This window comes from Mastigoproctus giganteus, chromosome 8, assembly GCF_048544385.1.
Source record: "Mastigoproctus giganteus isolate SK-2022 chromosome 8, ASM4854438v1, whole genome shotgun sequence".
NCBI lineage: Eukaryota > Metazoa > Arthropoda > Arachnida > Uropygi > Thelyphonidae > Mastigoproctus > Mastigoproctus giganteus.
The window spans coordinates 162,695,132-162,713,483 of NC_143582.1; the positions used below are offsets into that span (position 1 = coordinate 162,695,132).

General features: G+C 37.4%; 1 protein-coding gene across 1 annotated transcript in view; it reads right to left on the bottom strand.

Annotated features, from left to right (window-relative positions):
- Positions 1 to 9,092: 9,092 nt before the first annotated feature.
- The window catches only part of ArgRS (arginine--tRNA ligase-like protein), a 222,813-nt gene continuing 213,553 nt past the window's right edge, over positions 9,093 to 18,352 (bottom strand). The window contains exon 15 of the mRNA XM_090379871.1: positions 9,093 to 9,278. Coding sequence (XP_090235997.1) covers positions 9,169 to 9,278 — 110 coding nt within the window. The 3' untranslated portion in view covers positions 9,093 to 9,168. The remainder of the gene's footprint in view (positions 9,279 to 18,352) is intronic.

Here is an 18,352-nt window from a genome sequence, read left to right on the forward strand (position 1 = left end):
AGTTGGCGGTTAATTGATTTCTCCATTACTTTAGAAAGAGTAGAAGTAATTGCAATGGGACGATAATTGGATGGGAGGGATTTGTCACCCTTTTTAGGAACTGGCTGGATATGAGCAAATTTCCAAGCAGAAGGAAAAACACCTTTGGAATAAGAAAGTGAAAAAAGGCGGCAAAGAATAGGAGTAAGTTCAGGAGCACAGATTTTGAGAACAAGTGGAGAAATACCATCAGGACCTGGAGCTTTCTTAGCATCAAGATTCATCAAAATCCTTCTGATATCCTTTTGACGGAAGACCACAGGAGGCATTGAATGGACCGTGTTGGGAATGGTGGGAGGTGTTTTACCAAGTTCATTAATACATGAGCTGGAAGAAAAATGGGATGCTAGCAGGTCAGCTTTATCCTTGGCTGAAGTGACAACAGAACCATCTGGTTTGGACAGAGGTGGGAGCAGAGATGGGCAAAAGTTGCGGCCAATAGCTTTGGCAAGAGACCAGAATGCTCGGCTACCACTAGGGCAAGAAGCAAGTTTTCTACTCTTAGCCTGTTCAAACTCTAGTTTGGACTGATTAATAACTGCTTTACAATTGTTGCGAGCTTTGGTGTAGGCAGAAAATGAAACTGTAGAATTAGAAACAAGCCAATTACGATAGGCAACATTCTTCTCTTGAACAGCCTTAGCACATTTATTGGAAAACCAAGGTTTAGATAAAGGACGAGATTTTAAAGTGGAGTGTGGGATAAAGGATTCCATTCCTGCAAGAATAATTTCACTGACACGATCTGAGCAAACGTTGACATCAGGAGTTTTGAAACAGTAATCCGACCAAGGAAAAGAAGAAAAGAAGTCTCGCAGGTCATCCCATTTTGCATTCTTGTAATGCCAAACAACACGAGGTTGGGAATAGCCATGAGATAAAGGTTCCATTGGAGAAGAGACAATCACCAAGTTGTGATCTGAAGTGCCTAAAGGACCTCTCACTTCGACCGTGTACTTAGAAGGGTTGTTTGTGAGAAAAAGATCAAGCGTATTGGCTGTATGATTCGGATTGTCCGGTATTCTTGTAGGTAAATGAACAATCTGTGCTAGGTCATTAGTAATTGCAAAAGCCTCAGCATCTCGACCTGCTGGGTCGGTGTGACTAGAAAACGGAAGCCAGCTGGAGTTGTGAACATTAAAATCACCAAGGAAAATTACCTCACTGTTAGGAAAGTTGGACTGGAGAAAGTCAAGTTGCAACGAGAGGAAGTCAAAGAGCTCCAAGTGATTAGTGGAGTTGGGAGAACGGTAGAGACAACAGATGAATTTGACACAATGAGGTAGAGAGATTTTAAGCCAGAGAAGATCAAAGAGAGGAGATTCCAAATTGCCAAGTCTCTGACAGGGAATATCAGAACGGACATATGCACAAGTACCACCTTTGAGGCGAAAGGAATCATACAGCGAATAATTTGGGCATCTGAGATGAACAGTAGTTGAATCAACCGATAACTGAGATTCTGTCAGAAAAAGTACATGGGGTTTGGCAGACTGCAAGTGGAAATGGACATCGTTGAGATTAGAATTGAGACCACGTATATTTGTGAAATGAATTACGAAATCCTTGGGAGGTTTAGATCTTTTCGCAGATAAGCTTGTTCTATTAGTTTGACAATTCATGGTGTATTCAATAGTAAGAAAAAGTGGGTGGGACATGCTGTATGAAGTAATGAAATTTTTGGATATGGCGTACATGTGGGAAGAATATACCCAGATCCTTGACATAATGTGGCCTCGACAATGCTCCCCGCATACACACTACTCGGACTCCCTCCAGTCACTATCTGGCAGAGTAGAGGTAGCAAGATTATACACTAGCTGATCCGGAAGCCTCCTAGAGAGTTACCAATAGGTTCGGTCCGGTGTACTAACTAGCGGCCAGCCTGCGAAAACCGTTTTAGAGCTGTACCCTCGAAATGTAAGGAATATTGGATCTCGCCACAACGTTCATCATAACCTCAAAAGTCATCAATCATACTGCATGATGGAAGAGATAGGGAAGGGTTGACCGGAACTTAGCTCTAGAGACTAAACATGGGTTCCACCACTTCAAGCCTCCAATAAGCAAAGTGGTGGTATTTCACCGGTTGATGAGAGTCATCTACCACCTAGTCCAAGGAAGCTCTCATAATTATGGCTAAGGGTTTGCTTACTTCCTTTGCTGCCTCCTTTAATATAACTGGATAGATCCCATCCACCCCGGGTGCCTTTCTTGTGTTTATCTTCAACAATTTCTCCTCCACTTTACTCTGTTATTACAAAATTATCTAGCTTACTGCCAGAGTTTAATACACCTCTGGCATTCCCCTCCCTGAATAACTGCTCATGTGTGAATGTCGTTGCAAAATATTCATTTAGTTTGTTAGCTACCTGAACAGGATCATCAACAGTTGAACCATAGATATCAAGTGGACCAATCTGATTCAACCCCTTCCTACTAGAGTTTACATAAGTAAAGAACTCTTTGCATCCTTTGCCAAAGATTTCTTGTAATCTGCCTTCGCCTGCCTAACCTCCTTTGTAACTTGGTTACAGACCAGCTTATATCTATCATAGGCTTCTGTGTCACACGTTAATATGTATGTATCCCATGCATTTTTCTTCTCTGCCCTATGTCTCATTAGTTCATCTGACATCCATTTAGGCCTAAACCTTGAACAATATTTCTTAGTTGGTATGTAAAGCCTAGTAGTTTCCAAGATAAGTTCTTTGAATGCTTCCCATTTTGAATTTGCTGTTGGTAACATCAGTTGGTCCCACTTTATAGAATTTGAATACTGTCTCAGACCATCGTAGTCGCCTTTACGAAAGCAAAACCCCTTCCCTTTACCTCTAATGGTAGTTACCTCTTTGAGTAAATCCCACTTCAGCACACTGTGATCACTGCTACCCAGTGGTTCTTCTATCTGCAGATTCTTAATGCATGAAGAATCACTACTGATAATCAGATCAAGAGTATTACTCCCTCTAGTTGCCTCCCAAACATGCTGATGCAGAAAACACTCATCCAATAAATCCACAAGAGCCTTGCTAGTTTGTGAGTGACCAACGCACAAATTCCAGTCAATATCTGGGAAATTAAAATCCCATAAGACACACTGATTTATTGGCCCACTATTTCCCTGTACAGTTTCTTATTATACTCATGAGAGTCATTAGGCCTATAGCACACTCCTACTCTCAATTTTGATCTCCCATTGCTTGTCACACCAAATTGACTCGACACTGCACTGTCCAGCGATGTCGAATGGTTCACTTCCTTGGATTTTATGTGTTTCTTAACTAATTGCATAACCTCTCTTTTCTGTACATTTTGTACTCCCCAAATTCCAGTTCTGAATTCCTTATACGTCCTTCAGGTACACACACAATGTCCGCTATGACTGTCCAGCAATACACAATGCATCCATTTACAGACACCATATACTGATGCCTCTTGCCATTAGTTTCGCGTGTGCAAATAACAATAACGTAGAAATAGTGCCACTTAAGGATGTTTGTCGTTTTAGACACACGTTCAGGCTGGCCTTGACCAACTTCAAAATTTTGGGAAGTAGAATCACATGTTTAGGCGGTGAGCATCGTTTAACTTTCACATTCAATGTTATTTAACATTGGTGATGGAGTTAATCACTGTTTTTGTACCTTTTTTTTTCTATTAAACTTTATACTTTTGTTTCTATTATACTCTTTTGGGCCATATTGATATTACACAAAAAAGCTAGTCGAAAGAAAGATTCAGCTTCCTTACATTTTTAGAATATAAATCGTCATCATTACTTTTGCTACAGGAAAGTTATGTTATGTTCTTTGGCTCCAAAAAAATCGATTTTGTTTGTAGATGCGAAAATACATCACAATGTAATCAAGACTCACATTGCTCAAAAGCTAAGTAAAAGACATAAAACAGAAATACATAGATATAAACAAAGATGAAAGCATTTTTGAAACGTATATATTTCGTATTTATGGCATCTATTATTGATATCATTAGCTATTTTTAAGAAAATGTCACACTGCTTGGATGATCATTTGAGATGGTGAGAAACAGTGGTCACGATAAAATCAAGCCAAAGTGTACAGCTACTTGAATATGAATTGCAGATTTTCTGTAACCACTCTGAGAAATTAGTTCCGAAACACAAACTATTTCTCGAAGAACAGTTTGAAGCGGCCTTTGTTACCACTAAACAAAATGACTGTTTTTGGCTCAAATGCAAGATGTCATACGTGATAAGGATCTTTGTGTAATATGTTCTTATTTATACTCCGACACAAGTATAAACAATCGATAAAATTATTACGGATCCTGAAAATACATGATTTTGTAATAATTTTATTGGCTTTATTTCACTTCTCTTCTACTATTATGGACAAGTATACAAATGCAGTTCCTGATACATGGTCAGGTGTAGTCCCCTGATGAAATACCTGACCATGTATCAATATTTACTTCAGCTGACATCAGATTTTGCATTTTTGCTATCCCTGTTTTTGACTTAACTAAATTTGCCCACCCATATCTGATGACAGCTCTAACACCTTTTAGAGCTGTCATCAGATATGGGTGGGCATTTGGTATTAATCATTTTACTTTATAGCTCCCTCATCTCTAATTGGCTTTGCAATTCAGCCCATAATTTTCTTAATTCATCATAACTTCTAGGATATTAACATTATTTTGCCTTTTACAAACCTACTATATTATTTTTTCCATCATCCTTACCCTTCTAGTCCTTGGCATTTTGTGTATTTTTCACCTCAATCTATGCAGATTTTATCAGACTTATCTATTCTTTTACACACACACATATTTGCAAACTTTTTTGATATTTGAAGAGGCCCATAGATCTCATAGTTTGGGAACCACTGCCCTAACCAAAGTCTTTATGTATGAATATAGACAAGATATGGATTCAGTTCCAATATGAACTGGACCATCAACACTTGCCATTCATATCTAGTGGGCTAATGTGGCTTATTTCTTCCCTTCTACTGATAACATACAAAAATAATTTCTGCCAGTTTCCTTCTTTCTTGGTCAAAGACTTCTCATAATCTGACTGACATTGCTCACCCCTCCCCCAGTGACTCGATTACAGACTACTTTATCCTCTCTTCAGGTACTCGTGTTCCCTGATAATTATCATGTGCATTTTTCTTCTCTGCCACTAATATCATCAATTCATCTGGTGTCCTAATATTTAGGATGTCAATCTTTATAATGTCTAATTCATGAACAATATCTCCCAGTTGGAATGAAAAGCATAGTAGCTTTTACAATTACTTCCCTGAGCAATTACCTCCTGCTCCCATCTGTCCTTTATGTACACTGGAGGTGTACATAAAGGATAGACAGGACATAAGCGCCTTCCATATCAATAAGCCACAGTGTACAATAGTGGCCACCTCCCAGTTGACCAAGGGCAGGTACCAGGAAGTGACCTTCCAGGTGATCACTATTTCCTGCTTCTTAGCTATTGTCTATTCCTTTAAGGAGACAGTAGCTATGAGGCCAAAAAAAAAAAAAAAACCACTTGGACAGAACACACCACTATACTACACAAACACCACATACTCATACTTTGGCTAATTTCAGTCTGTAGCAACAGTGTATACTGGCAGAGTTGAACTTACATTCCAGATTCTGCCACATACACTGCTCTACCATTAATATGCAGATACTCCTCTGTTGAAAGATGGTCACATCCTATCCAAGCACTACACGTCAGACATTACTATAAATATGCTGATAAGCCTTTGAGGAGATAGTATGGCTGTGAATGCAAAATGTTGCAATCAATGGAGTTAGACCACCAGAACAGAATAATAATACGGTGTTACTAACGCAATTGGTCTGTGACAACACATTTCAACAATATTGAAGATCCCTAAGTCAATGATTGGTGATGTGACCTGTAAAAGAAATGGACTAGTGCTGAAACTGTCATGAAACAACCCGAAAACTTCTGAAGCGGACAGGTTACAAGAGCAATGCAAATTGTCTGCTCAAAATTATTTTTTATTTATTATTATTTTATTACTAGCCATATAGTGCAAGGAAGCCCGAGGCTTATGCTGCACCAGCTAAAAAAAAAAAAATTCCGAGTTACCCTGAGTGAGAGAGAGAAGTAGAAGGGAATCACCAAGAAAGAGAAGAATGATGATATCCAGCTCAGGATCCTGAGTGTGCCAAGCCCATACTCACCAGATATGAGCCCCTGGGGGTTAAATGCAGATCAATATCACAAAACAGTCTTTTGGTGTGATGATTAGGACACATCAGCACCAGTACAGTGTGCAAACTGTGTGATATGGGTTGCCACAGAAATGAAATTGTTAGACTTGGTTACATAATCACGAGTCGCCTACATACACAGATAGCATAAATAAAAGTAATGTAATTGCCATCTATGACTTTAGGTTTTTGGTTTTGTGACTTTCTATATAAAGGTACTATATAACCTTACAACTATCTTTATGGCTCGCGTGCAGAATAACACAATGTCATAATATAATCTTTTAAAAGAACAGAAATAATTGAATTAAAAAGTAGACAGTACTTCATAATTAAAATTTTACTGTAATGCACATTACAAGATGCAAAAGATGACTGTGAAAAAAACAGATCAATCTATATGGCAAATATATGATTAAACAACAAATTTAAGACAAAATCACAAGTTGACTTCTATGTCACCTTCCAACAGGAAGCAATACTGCAGAAGCAAAGACAATGTCTCTTTGTCCTATTAAGCATGTTGGTTTTGGAGTTAACTGTTAAGGAGGATATCAGTTTATTTTTCTGAGTGTTAGAAAAATAATCTGAACAAAAGTGAAATAATTTTAACTACTTCCTAATATTTCTGTTGTCTGTTCCTTAAACTAGAAATTTGCAATTCCTTAAATTTTACAATAGTAATTTCTAGCAGCTTGGTCAGCATTCAAGCACAACTATTTTCATTGTTGCCGAGTTCACAGCACACCCAGGCCCTACTGCACTAATGCATCATGTCTACAGGAGTATATGTGTGTTCATGAGCCAATTTTGTATAACATGAAGCCCACAGCCTATTTCACTGCCTGTGTTTGATTAGCTAAAACCACAACCAAAGAGGCCTTTCAGAATTTCTCCAGTCTCTAAATGGGATTCGAATCCAGACCATTCCAAATGAGTGACAACTGGCAAAATAGTTTCACCACCCAGCATACATCTACTCTGGATGCAAGCAGTTGACAGGCAACAATGGCTTTTTCACAATTACACTACACAATTTTTGTTGAAAATCAATTTATCTAATTTTTCTATCTACTTTACTTAATTCTCTTAATTATCTACTTTACTCATTTAGACAGGCAGAATGCATTCAGGAACACTTGATTCTTATTTTATTCTGAATAAATCATCTTGTTAAGTATCTCTATAATAGAGGCAGCAGCAAAAGGAAGAGATACATTGTGATTAATCAGTAACGTCATGTAATTAAACTCCTGATGACATCCATCAATTTGTTACAATTCTCCAAGGCAAGCACCAAAAAAAAATTTCACAGAAATCAAAATTTCATATGGAAAATGCTATACTTCAGTATAGCATTTTGAGTTTATTATATTTTAGCTATATATCAATTAAGACTTTAGATAAAAGGAAAAGAATACAGACAGGCCTTGCATAACACGAGTTCGATTAACGCGTGTTTCAGTTACCGCTATTTGAAAAAATTATACCATTTTTCACTTTACACAATGCAAATTTCCAGTTAACACGATCTTTTTTTTTTTTTTTTTTAATGTAGTACTGTAGTTGAAAAAGATTTGAATAAGCTTACCGCGCATCAGATGGGCAATAAATAAACGTTTGCCTGCTGCCCGTCTTGGCGTGTTCCATCAACCATCGGAAGAAAACATGTTACTTGTTTGTCTCCCGCTAATAAAGTCAATGCAGACTTGCATTTAAAAATTAAAATTTTTAAATGAGACGGATGAAAATGTTACTGCGAAGGAGATAACAGTAAAATAACTGGATGAAATCTTTCGTATCACAGAGAAGCTGAAACAAAAGGTTTGAGGTTCTCTGCGATATTTATTTCACCAGGGCCCAGAAAAGATTGTTGTCGGCTATCGGAAACTGATTGATGAAAAAAGAAAGTCAACGCTGTTCAAATATTTCCACAACAGTCATTTCTTTATTGTGTATTTTATGTCAGAGGTTCCCAAACTTTCTCGGTTCACGGCACTCTTAATGTCACAGTAATATTTTCACGGCACACCTAGCCCAAAAGAAATACCTAACAGTTCCGTTTAGGTCCAAACAACTTAATAAGAAATGTTGAAACTGTGAACTACCTCGAGCTAATAGTTCGCGTGGTGTCCGACAGCTGTCGAGTATCGCTGTTTCCCTCAAAAATTTAAAACATTCCACGGTGCAATTTGGGAACCGCTATTTTATGCAATAAACATTTAACTCCATAATTAGTTTCATTATATTTTACATTGTATACAGTTAAAAAGTTATTTAAAAGGTATTTTTAAAATTCTTTATAGACATTCCAGAAGGCCAAGGACCAATTATAATTTTCCCTATTGATTATTATATTTGATTAACACGTTTCCGTTTTGCGCGATGTGCTCGCGGGACGAATTAATCGCGTTAATCGAGGCCAGCCTGTATTATATTGTCGACAGTTTCAAAATGCCAAAAGAAGTAGTTGTAGTAGATGAAGCATGGGTTCATTTGTGCAAACACAAATAGCCAGAAGAGTTAAGATAGTACTGAAAATTTCATAAATTTTATGAATGGTCACAACATAGTTTAAAAATCTGGGCGTGCTGCTTCATATCAGTATGTTCACCCCATATCTCCTCAAGCATGGTGAAAAAAGTTAATACATGCTAAAAAAGGTGTTGTGGTTCTCATCTCAAATACATTTTGCAACTGCATTATTAGAGACAGACAACAAACCAACAAGGTCTACCTATAAAGATTAGCAGTTAAATTCTTGTGGTTTAAAATGTTTGTGCATTTTTATCCTCAGTAAAATCTCAAAAAAGTTATTTTTCTGTACAGTCCATTTTTATTAATTTTTTTTCCCGAAATACATCAGTTTTTCCTGCAACAGTAATAGTCTCACATCCTATGGACAGTTTTCAACCCTAGGATCTGAAATCCTTGAGACATTATTGTTTCTGTCGCCTGACATAAAAGCATTCTACTCATGTTGACATTCACTATTTCACCTAACAAAAATAAAAGAAACCAATTTTAAATCACTAACCACAGTATCTAAATAACAAAATACTCTAAAAGTAAAAGTATCTGCTACTATATAGAAACTAATGTTATTAAACTGAATTTAAGACAACTGACTTTTAATAGGGTTATTAAATGAATCTTGGGTGTGTTGATTGGAATTGGATCCATTTAGGTATTAATGATAAATTAATACCTAAATAGATCCAGTTAACCCTAATGATAAATGACAAATTATGCTTAATGATAAATTGATAGAGGCTTGATTTATCATTAAACTTAACTCAATTTATTAAGTAAAACAATCAGTCTTATTTAACAAATAAATAAAATTATTGCAGAAAATTACAACAAATTTAAATATTTACAGAGTATCCCTAGGAAGCCACCAAACAAAACTGGAGGTTTTGTTATCTTCATTAAGACACCCATTCTACTAGCCATATTCCAATGAAGCTGTTATGGATAGTTGTAGTGGTCGTAGAGGCATGTGATGCAACAAAAGCAAGCTTATGTAGCATCAGCCAAAAAAAAAAAAAAAAAAAAAACCAACCCCCATTCCGTCTGAGTCGGTCCACTTCCTTCTTGAATTTATTTAAGCTATCAACTTCCATGACCAATGGAAGTTTGTTCCAGCAATCCAACTACCTGCTGTCTAAAGGCAAATTTCCACACATCTATTCTGCAACTGTCTTTCCTCAATTTGAATTTATCCCTCCTCAGGTTCGTAATCTGAGCAAGAGGAAGAATCCCGTCAGAATCAACCATTCAAGGCCTTATGCACCTCAATCAGATCAACTCACAGGTGCCTAGTCTCCAGAAGCTGCAATTTGCAGAACTTGAGCCTTTCTCGGTAAGAGAACCACTTCCTTCACTTCACCAATCTTGTTTCCCTTCTCTGTACTTGCTCAAGCAACTGTATGTCCTTGCTAACAAGAGGCCTCCAAAGTGGCCCACCTCCTTTTCCCTACTAGCAAAATTCCTGTATATCATCGACAAGACCCCATGATCCGATCTGGCAGCCTGTCTGCACTGCTCAGAAAACTTCATATCTGATTGCAGAATTACCCCAGGTCTTTTTCATTCTCTACTACCCTGAGTGTAGTACCACACAGCTAATATGTTACTCTGGGTTACTGCCACCCATATGCAGTACTTTAACATCGGTCAGTGTTAATCTTAAGTTGCCACCTCTCAGCCCATCTGCTCAACTTTTCTAGATCCTGTTGCAATAGCACACTGCACTCTGGCAACTTTTGTATTACCTGTAAACTTGGACAACCTAATATACCTTCATCAATATCATTACTAAATACAAAAAGCAACAATGGACCCAACATGAACTCTGGGGGTATCCACTAATAACATTAGTTCATGAAGAGCAGCATCTTTGATTACCCCCCCCCCCTCTCTCTCTCTCTCTCTCTCCTCCCGCTCAATCACCCTTTTATCCATTGTAGCAACTTGCCCTTAATACCATACTGCTCCAATTTGTACAGTAGTCTTCCATGCACAACAGTATCAAAATCATTTTTTGCATATAGTTCCTTTATAACCACATCATAGTATCCAGCAAAATTTGTCAGCCAAGGCTTTCCCTTAACAAACCCATGCTGTGTCTGAATTCTGCAGTCATGTCTAGATGATCCTGCAATGCTTCTTTGACCAGTGATTTCATTATTTTCCCTGGAACAGAAGTTAAACTAACAGGTCTGTAATTACTCACGTCATCCTTTGATCACCCTTTGTGAATTGGGGATACATTTGCACATCTACAGTACGTGGGGACTTCCTCTAAGTCCAAGGATGCTCTCATAATTATGGCTAAGGGTTTGCTTACTTCCTTTACTGCCTCCTTTAATATAACTGGATAGATCCCATCCGCCCCAGGTGCCTTTCTTATGCTGAACCTCAACATCATTTAAAGGTCAGTAATTATAGGCAGTTGCAAATGACCTATTTTCAAATTGTGCACCTCTGATCGCAATTAAAGTCGTAGTAGTAGTGGAAGCATATGATGCAAGAAAGCAAGCTTATGTAGCATCAGCCAAAAAAAAACATTGCACACATTCATTCCCTGTATCTAACCTTTTAAGTGCCTGGATGTGAACAAGAAACTGAAACCTATCCCCACTACATGAAAAGGTTCCAGTAATGCTGTGTTCATTTCACACCAATGATACTATGCATCATTTTGCTCTCCTGATAGCTAGCCCTCAGATACAGTTACATCCAAGCTTTATCTTTGCAGAGCTCCAACTGCAATACCATGGTCCTTGTGGGTAGTAGAAGAACTCGTGGTGTTTTTCATTCCATGGCTGTTAGTTGATTCCAGGTGTTTCCCTCCAGAAACTCTGGCTGTTTGTATAACAAAACAAACCAACCAGAGAACACATGCAATTTATGGACATAATGCACATAGGTGAATGAGGCTGTTGTGAGGTAACCATTAAATAAAAAACTGCAGTACCATATATAGCTCAATTTCTAAGTGAACTGATAATTTGCTCAAGAGGTGTTCCGCATTTGCAGCATCTGAAACCTTGCATTGCACCTATTGTGTTAATTTCTCCTTTTATACCAATGGCTTCATATTATCCCAAAGATAATAATCAAGATGGCTGAGATCTGGAGATCTCACCTCAATAACCAGGCAACTGGACTGCTTCCACCAATCTGGCAATAAGAATGGGTGCAGGACACCTATTCTTATTGCCTGAGGCAAGAAAGAGTGCTATATATGCAAAATCTCATCATTGAGGGAACATCATCAAAGAGTGGCAGGTCATTTTTGCATAAAGTTAACTTAGATTTCTCCTCTATGTTGGTTTTCAAAAATGCAAGGCCCAATAAAATGTTAAAGATGATACCACCTCACCCTTTGAGAATCATTGTTAAGAATTATCTTCTGTCATTTTGTGGACCTGATGTCACTTTCACAACCCCGGAAACAGTAAAGACCTGGCTTTCCCTCACCTTGGAATTCTCCTACTTGGTTACTAGACACTGGTCTCGCAACGAAAAGTTACATCTCCTGGGTTTGCTACCAACAGATCCTGTTTCTGCGGCAGGTAAGAAAATTGGAAACATCTTCTTTTCGAATGCAGGTGTACACCGACTTAAGGACTCTGCGGCAGGCTGTGCCAGGTATCTCAGAACAGCAACCAGAGCCTCTACTCCAAACACCTGGCAATCTAAAGGTATTAAAATCCCATGCATCCCAAGTCTTTGAGTGCAGGAAGCAGAGCTACATAGTTGTCACTGCACCTAACAATACCTCTTCAGTGATTTAAGGGTTCCATATTCGCATTCCACCACCATCTTTCTTCTTCTTTATTTTTTTATTTTTTCCCCATGTGCTGTCTTGAGTTCCCACTCTAGTGCAGCCAATTTATTTATTTTTATTATTATTATTTTTTAAAATTTTATTTTATTTTTATCATTATTTACTCCCCCCCCCCCAACTGCACCATGGGTGGTTGTGTTTTTTCTCCTTTCTTTTTCCTCCTCCCTCTGGAATGGGCCCCCAAGAGGAATCTGTCCATCTTCTGGCAACACTAGGTGGGTCAGAGTCTCTCTTGAGACAGTACGTGTTTTGCTGGGACTGGCCCACCTTCCCGTGGTGTGGACAAGTACCCAGAATCATCTGTCCGAGTGACTGATACTTCTGGGTAGCCAAGAGGCCAGAACATAACAACAGAACATACACATCCTACGTCACACACATATCTGGCCCATTTGTAGTGATACTGTTCTTCACAGAGATATGAGATGAAGTTGAACAAATGTTCTAGGTGCCGCCCTTATATATACACGTCATTTTGTGGACTCAGGGAAAGTCCCCACGGAGTGAAATGTGCATATGTATCCCCAATTCACAAAGGGTGACAAGAGTAATTTACTTCTGATCATACATAAGTTACACATATTACTCACTGCAACATGAATGAACTGTGCTTCATCAGTGAATAAAATAAATTGATACAGTTCCAGGTGTGCATTAATCCAATAACAAAAATCTAACCACAGAGCAGTCTACTACTTCAAGAATATAACATGGATATATCATGTTCATTATATGTACATAATATGGATACAGTTCTTGCATGCAAGTTAATTCAATGCAGATATCTGCATACACACTGCTTAAAGCATATTGCAGTGAACAGTGTAATATGAACATATGTTGTAGATTTAACAGCTGTTTTTTAATAATAAATACTTTCATAAATATCTCCATTATTACAGAACTGTATAATTAAATAAAATATAAATGCTCAAGGCATAACAGGTTATGAGTTTGAAATATACTATAAAATATAGGTGTAAATACACCATAGTGAACTCCTAATGAAAAATTACATAAGTAGTGTAAAGGCATCGATTTAATTGTAACTCATATTGTGACTACCTTCACAATGGGTTACCATGTATTGCACTACCTCGAATAAGTAACACTTCATTAATAGAGAAGACTATTGTTACTTATTCTCAGTGGGCACCACCACCCAGACGACACCACTTCAAGGCTTGTTGGCCTGTCCTCGGTGGGTGGGCAGATATATATAATCTTTATTGTATACAAAAGTGATATATATACAATATACCCTTCACAGCAGCAATGCCAGGGGTTTTACATTGGCTGGTGGACAAAATAGCCTTGGGGAAAGGGGCCCCCACATCAAGATTCGTCCCCCAGAGCCAACAACAGAACCAGTTTCGGATTATTTACAATATATTCATAAATATATTATATTTTTGACATTATTTACAATATATTAGATATTATTACACTGCCCATAATTAATGTGCAATTTGCCCGGTTGAGATTAAGGATCTTAAGAATCAGTCTTCGGTATTTCCGATCCTTCACAAACTTGTTGAGGTCGGCATCGATTTCTTGGACTGTGGGGAGCATCTGCCTGGGAAGAACACGATCACTAAATGCTAGTCTGTTAGGATGGGCTATAAGAGCGGGAGCTGACCTCAGTCCGGGATTCTCCAGCCACACAGTTCCCAGATATTTGGCTCTGAGATTATGCCAGTAGTCATTTTGGCAGTGAAGACAAGGTGTCTTTCCCTTACAAGATTTGGTAGTCAGGCAAAGTGCAGCGTTTGTCACCGCAGTTGTTCTTTGCTGGGGTGGATGACAATGTTAATGCGTGATCCAACAAAGGAGCCAGTATTCAGCGGAGTACATGTGCTTGATGTTAGTGGTGGTTGCGGATGCCCAAATTTCTGAGGCATATACACTGGTGTTCAAAGAAATTGCATCACCTAGGAATTTCACATTTCTAACCCTTTTTCGCAATGCAATGGTATGTTACATTAATGACTAGCATCACAAATAGAAATATAAACAAAAGATATTTATTAATAGTTAAGGCAAAGCTAAGTAATATCTGACAGGTGCTCTCAAAATATTCTGAAATGAGCATTTGCTACCTTTGTACAACAGTTTTGGTAAACAAGACAATTATAGCTGAAATGTTATCAGAAGCCCTTACAGTTTATCATTTTAAATGGAAAACAAAATGAAAAGTTCACCAGTTGAAAACTAATATTTAGTTGAACTGCCTCTGCCCTGATGACAGCAGCACACCGTCAAGGCATTGACAAGATCAATTTTTGAAGATAATCAACTGATAGTTTGTGGTTCCAAACAAGAATTATGGCTTCCTGAAGTTCACGAAGGGTCTTTGGTTTCTTTCTGGCAACTGCAGATTCCACACGATGTCAACAGTTCTCTACAGCATTCAGGTCCGGGCTGTTTCCTGGCCAGCTAACAGTTGTAATGGACCGTTCTTCCAACCATTTTTAACCTGTAACAAATGTAAGCACATTACTGTCGAACCTCTAATGCAAAAATGAAGCTAAAGTAACTACAGAAGTGCCTACTCACACTTTTCACCCGATAACAAGGAGCAGAGTTGTCCTGAAAGATGCAGTTACTTCGCAGGTTGAAATGGTCTCTAATGGTTGGCAGCAATTTGCCTTCCAATATAGCCAAGTATCCATTGGCATTTATGGAACCTTTTATAAATTGCAGGTGACCTACTCCATGATATGAAATGCACCCCCAAATAATTTGGCTGGTAGGGAATTTCACTGTAGACACCATACAGTCTGGATGGTATTCTTCACCATGTCTATGGCGAATCGTTTGTCTCCCATTAGAGCCATGCAGGTTAAATTTCCTCTCATCCAAGAAAATAACTGACTTCCACCGCTCGAGGGTCTATTTATCATGCTCCTTACACCAAATTAATCGGGCCTTTTTTGTTTTTTGTGTGAGGAGGGGCTTCTCTTAGGACAATGGGTTACAAGTCCATTTTTGAAGAGGCGTCTTCTGACTGTTACTGCACTTGCTACTACTCCTGTTTGTTCTTCCCATTCTCTTTTCAGCTCAGATGAAGAAGCTTTACGGTTCTTAAGGCATAAACGCTTCAAAACACACTGTAGAGACTCGTTTGTGTCCAGTTCCCTTTTTCCTATCAGCAGAACCAGTATTCTTGAGTTTGGAAAGAAATCTACTCGCTGTTGACTGATTACAAGACCCTCTATAAGCAATATGAGGGAAGAACATCCTTCCTCACGTAAAGCAACAATAGCACTCTTTCTTCGTGGCATCAACTGCATGCAACTCGCCATCCTGACACAAGCAAGGAATGACTGCAACTCTTGCAGAGCATGTTTATATAGCTGAAAGTAACAGCTGATGCAATATTACATCACCTATGCATGTCAATCTTATCTGAACCAATCTGTAAGTAATACTGCCATATACTTACGTTATTCGGACGACAATTAAAATTTTAAGGGGTGATGCACTTTCTTTAAACACCGTGTAATACAACAGAGTATACAGAAGTGTATACGTACCAACGAGTGACATCCAGATCCCTGACGTGGAGCAGTTGTTGTTTGGTAGCACATTTGGCAGAATTTCTTTATGAGCTTGTCAATGTGGGGGTTGAAGCTCAGTTTATAATCAGAGTTGATTTGGCAGGGTTAATTAGGAGGCCAAAGTGATAGAGATAGGATCCTATTACTATCACATATGAGAGGTGCCAAAAGGTGTGGAAGTTAAAATAAATAAAATATAAATGCTCAAGGTGTATTTACACCTACATTTAGTATGCAGTTTTTCATTATGAGTTCGCTATGGTGTTTTACAAAATCTATATTTTTATAGAATTTTATAAGAACTAACCACAACTCCATTTGGAATAAAAATTTAATATAACATTTTAAATTCCAAATTACTTGATTAATAACCTCCTTAATTTTGTGCACTTCTTCCCAGAATACCCTGTATGAAAATTAAACTGCATTAATATCAATGAAATTTAACTAAATTTTACCATCAAAAGCCAGTCATTACCACAAATAATAAACTTAGCTGTGACTTCCATTTCTATGTATTTTAAGCTATCATAACAATGATATATATTAATCTGTCTAAAACAGGGGTGGGCACGCATGAGGTCAACGAAAGCCGCATTCTGGTTTTTCATATATTATAAAGAGCCACACCATTGTTACATAGTATTAAATACACAAATTCAAATCTAATTTAATTTAATTAATATGATTACATATTCTACACAAGTCTTAAGTGCTATGTAAAGTATACATATATAAGAAAATACAAAATAATTATTTCAAAATTTTAATAATAAAAATAAAATAAAAATGCATTAATAAAAAGTATAACATTTAACGAAGACCTCTGGTCAAATCTTTGAAATTTGGCGTAAAATTTGTTAAAGCCGTTCTCAGCAATTCTGTGAGATTATGATTGGTCAACTGTGAACAATATTTGACTTCACGAACTTCATTGTGGAGTACAAAGATTCACAGCAATATGTTGTACCAAAAATTGACGGCAAGCAGCTTTCTTTAAATGTGGATATTTTGATTCCAAAATTCCGAGTTTCCAAAATTCAATTATAGAAGTAGATTTGTGCTGCATTTGCAATGCCTGATTCTCTTTCATCTCTAATAACTCCAATTCCCCAGCTGCTTTTTCAACAAGTATTATTTCAGAAATTGGAAATCCATCTTCAATAATATCACAAATAAATGGGTTCAAAAAATATGCAAATGTAGATTTCAAACTTTTCAAATCTTCAAACCTATGTTTGAAATCTGCTTGCAATTCTTCCAATTTTTCTTTGTATTCATCTAACTTTTCTTCTTTGATATTAATTATATTTGCTTTTACTCGTGGAAATGATTAAATATTTTGTTCTTAAGATCGTACACAAAAAGCCGAAGTTTAGCTTTAAAACTAAATACAGTTTGTGACAAATTAATAATTTTTTTTTCCTTTCCTTGTAAAGCCAAATTAAGTGTTTGCAAATGTTCTATAATATCTGTAAGGAACATTAAGTCAGAAAGCCAAGTTTCACTTTCTAATTCTGGGTATTTTTTTCCTTTTTCTTTTGTAAATGTTATAACAGGATTTAAGAATTCCACAAAACGGCTCAAAACATTGTAAGTTGACAGCCATCTAACAACACATCACTGGGCAATTCATCTGTTTCGTCATTCACTCGCAACTCTTCTAAAAAGTTCTTAAATTGACTATGTGTTTTGGCATTTGTTCTAATTAAATTCACAATCTGCAAAACAATTTTCCACACATTTTCGTATTTGAAGTACTTTGCTATGAGATGCTCCTGGTGAATTATGCAGTGAAGAGGTAAAAAACGTGGAATTTTAGGATCGTTTTTTAAAAGATCAATGAGACCTTGATTTTTCCCTATCATTGCAGGCGCTCCATCAGTCGCAACAATTACAAGTTTATCACGAGGCAATTCAAACCTGTTCATTACTTCATCAAGTGCATTTCTAACATCGATACCGCGAGTTGTTTCGATAAGAGCTACTAGGTATAACATTTCTTCCTTCGCATTTACGTCCGCAGATACAGTGGACAAAAACGGCCAATTGTGGAACATCTTGAATGTCTGTAGACTCGTCGAGAGTTAAACTAAATGCTGTACAATTTTTCAAATCACACATCAAACTATTTTCAACATTTTTACTAATTGCA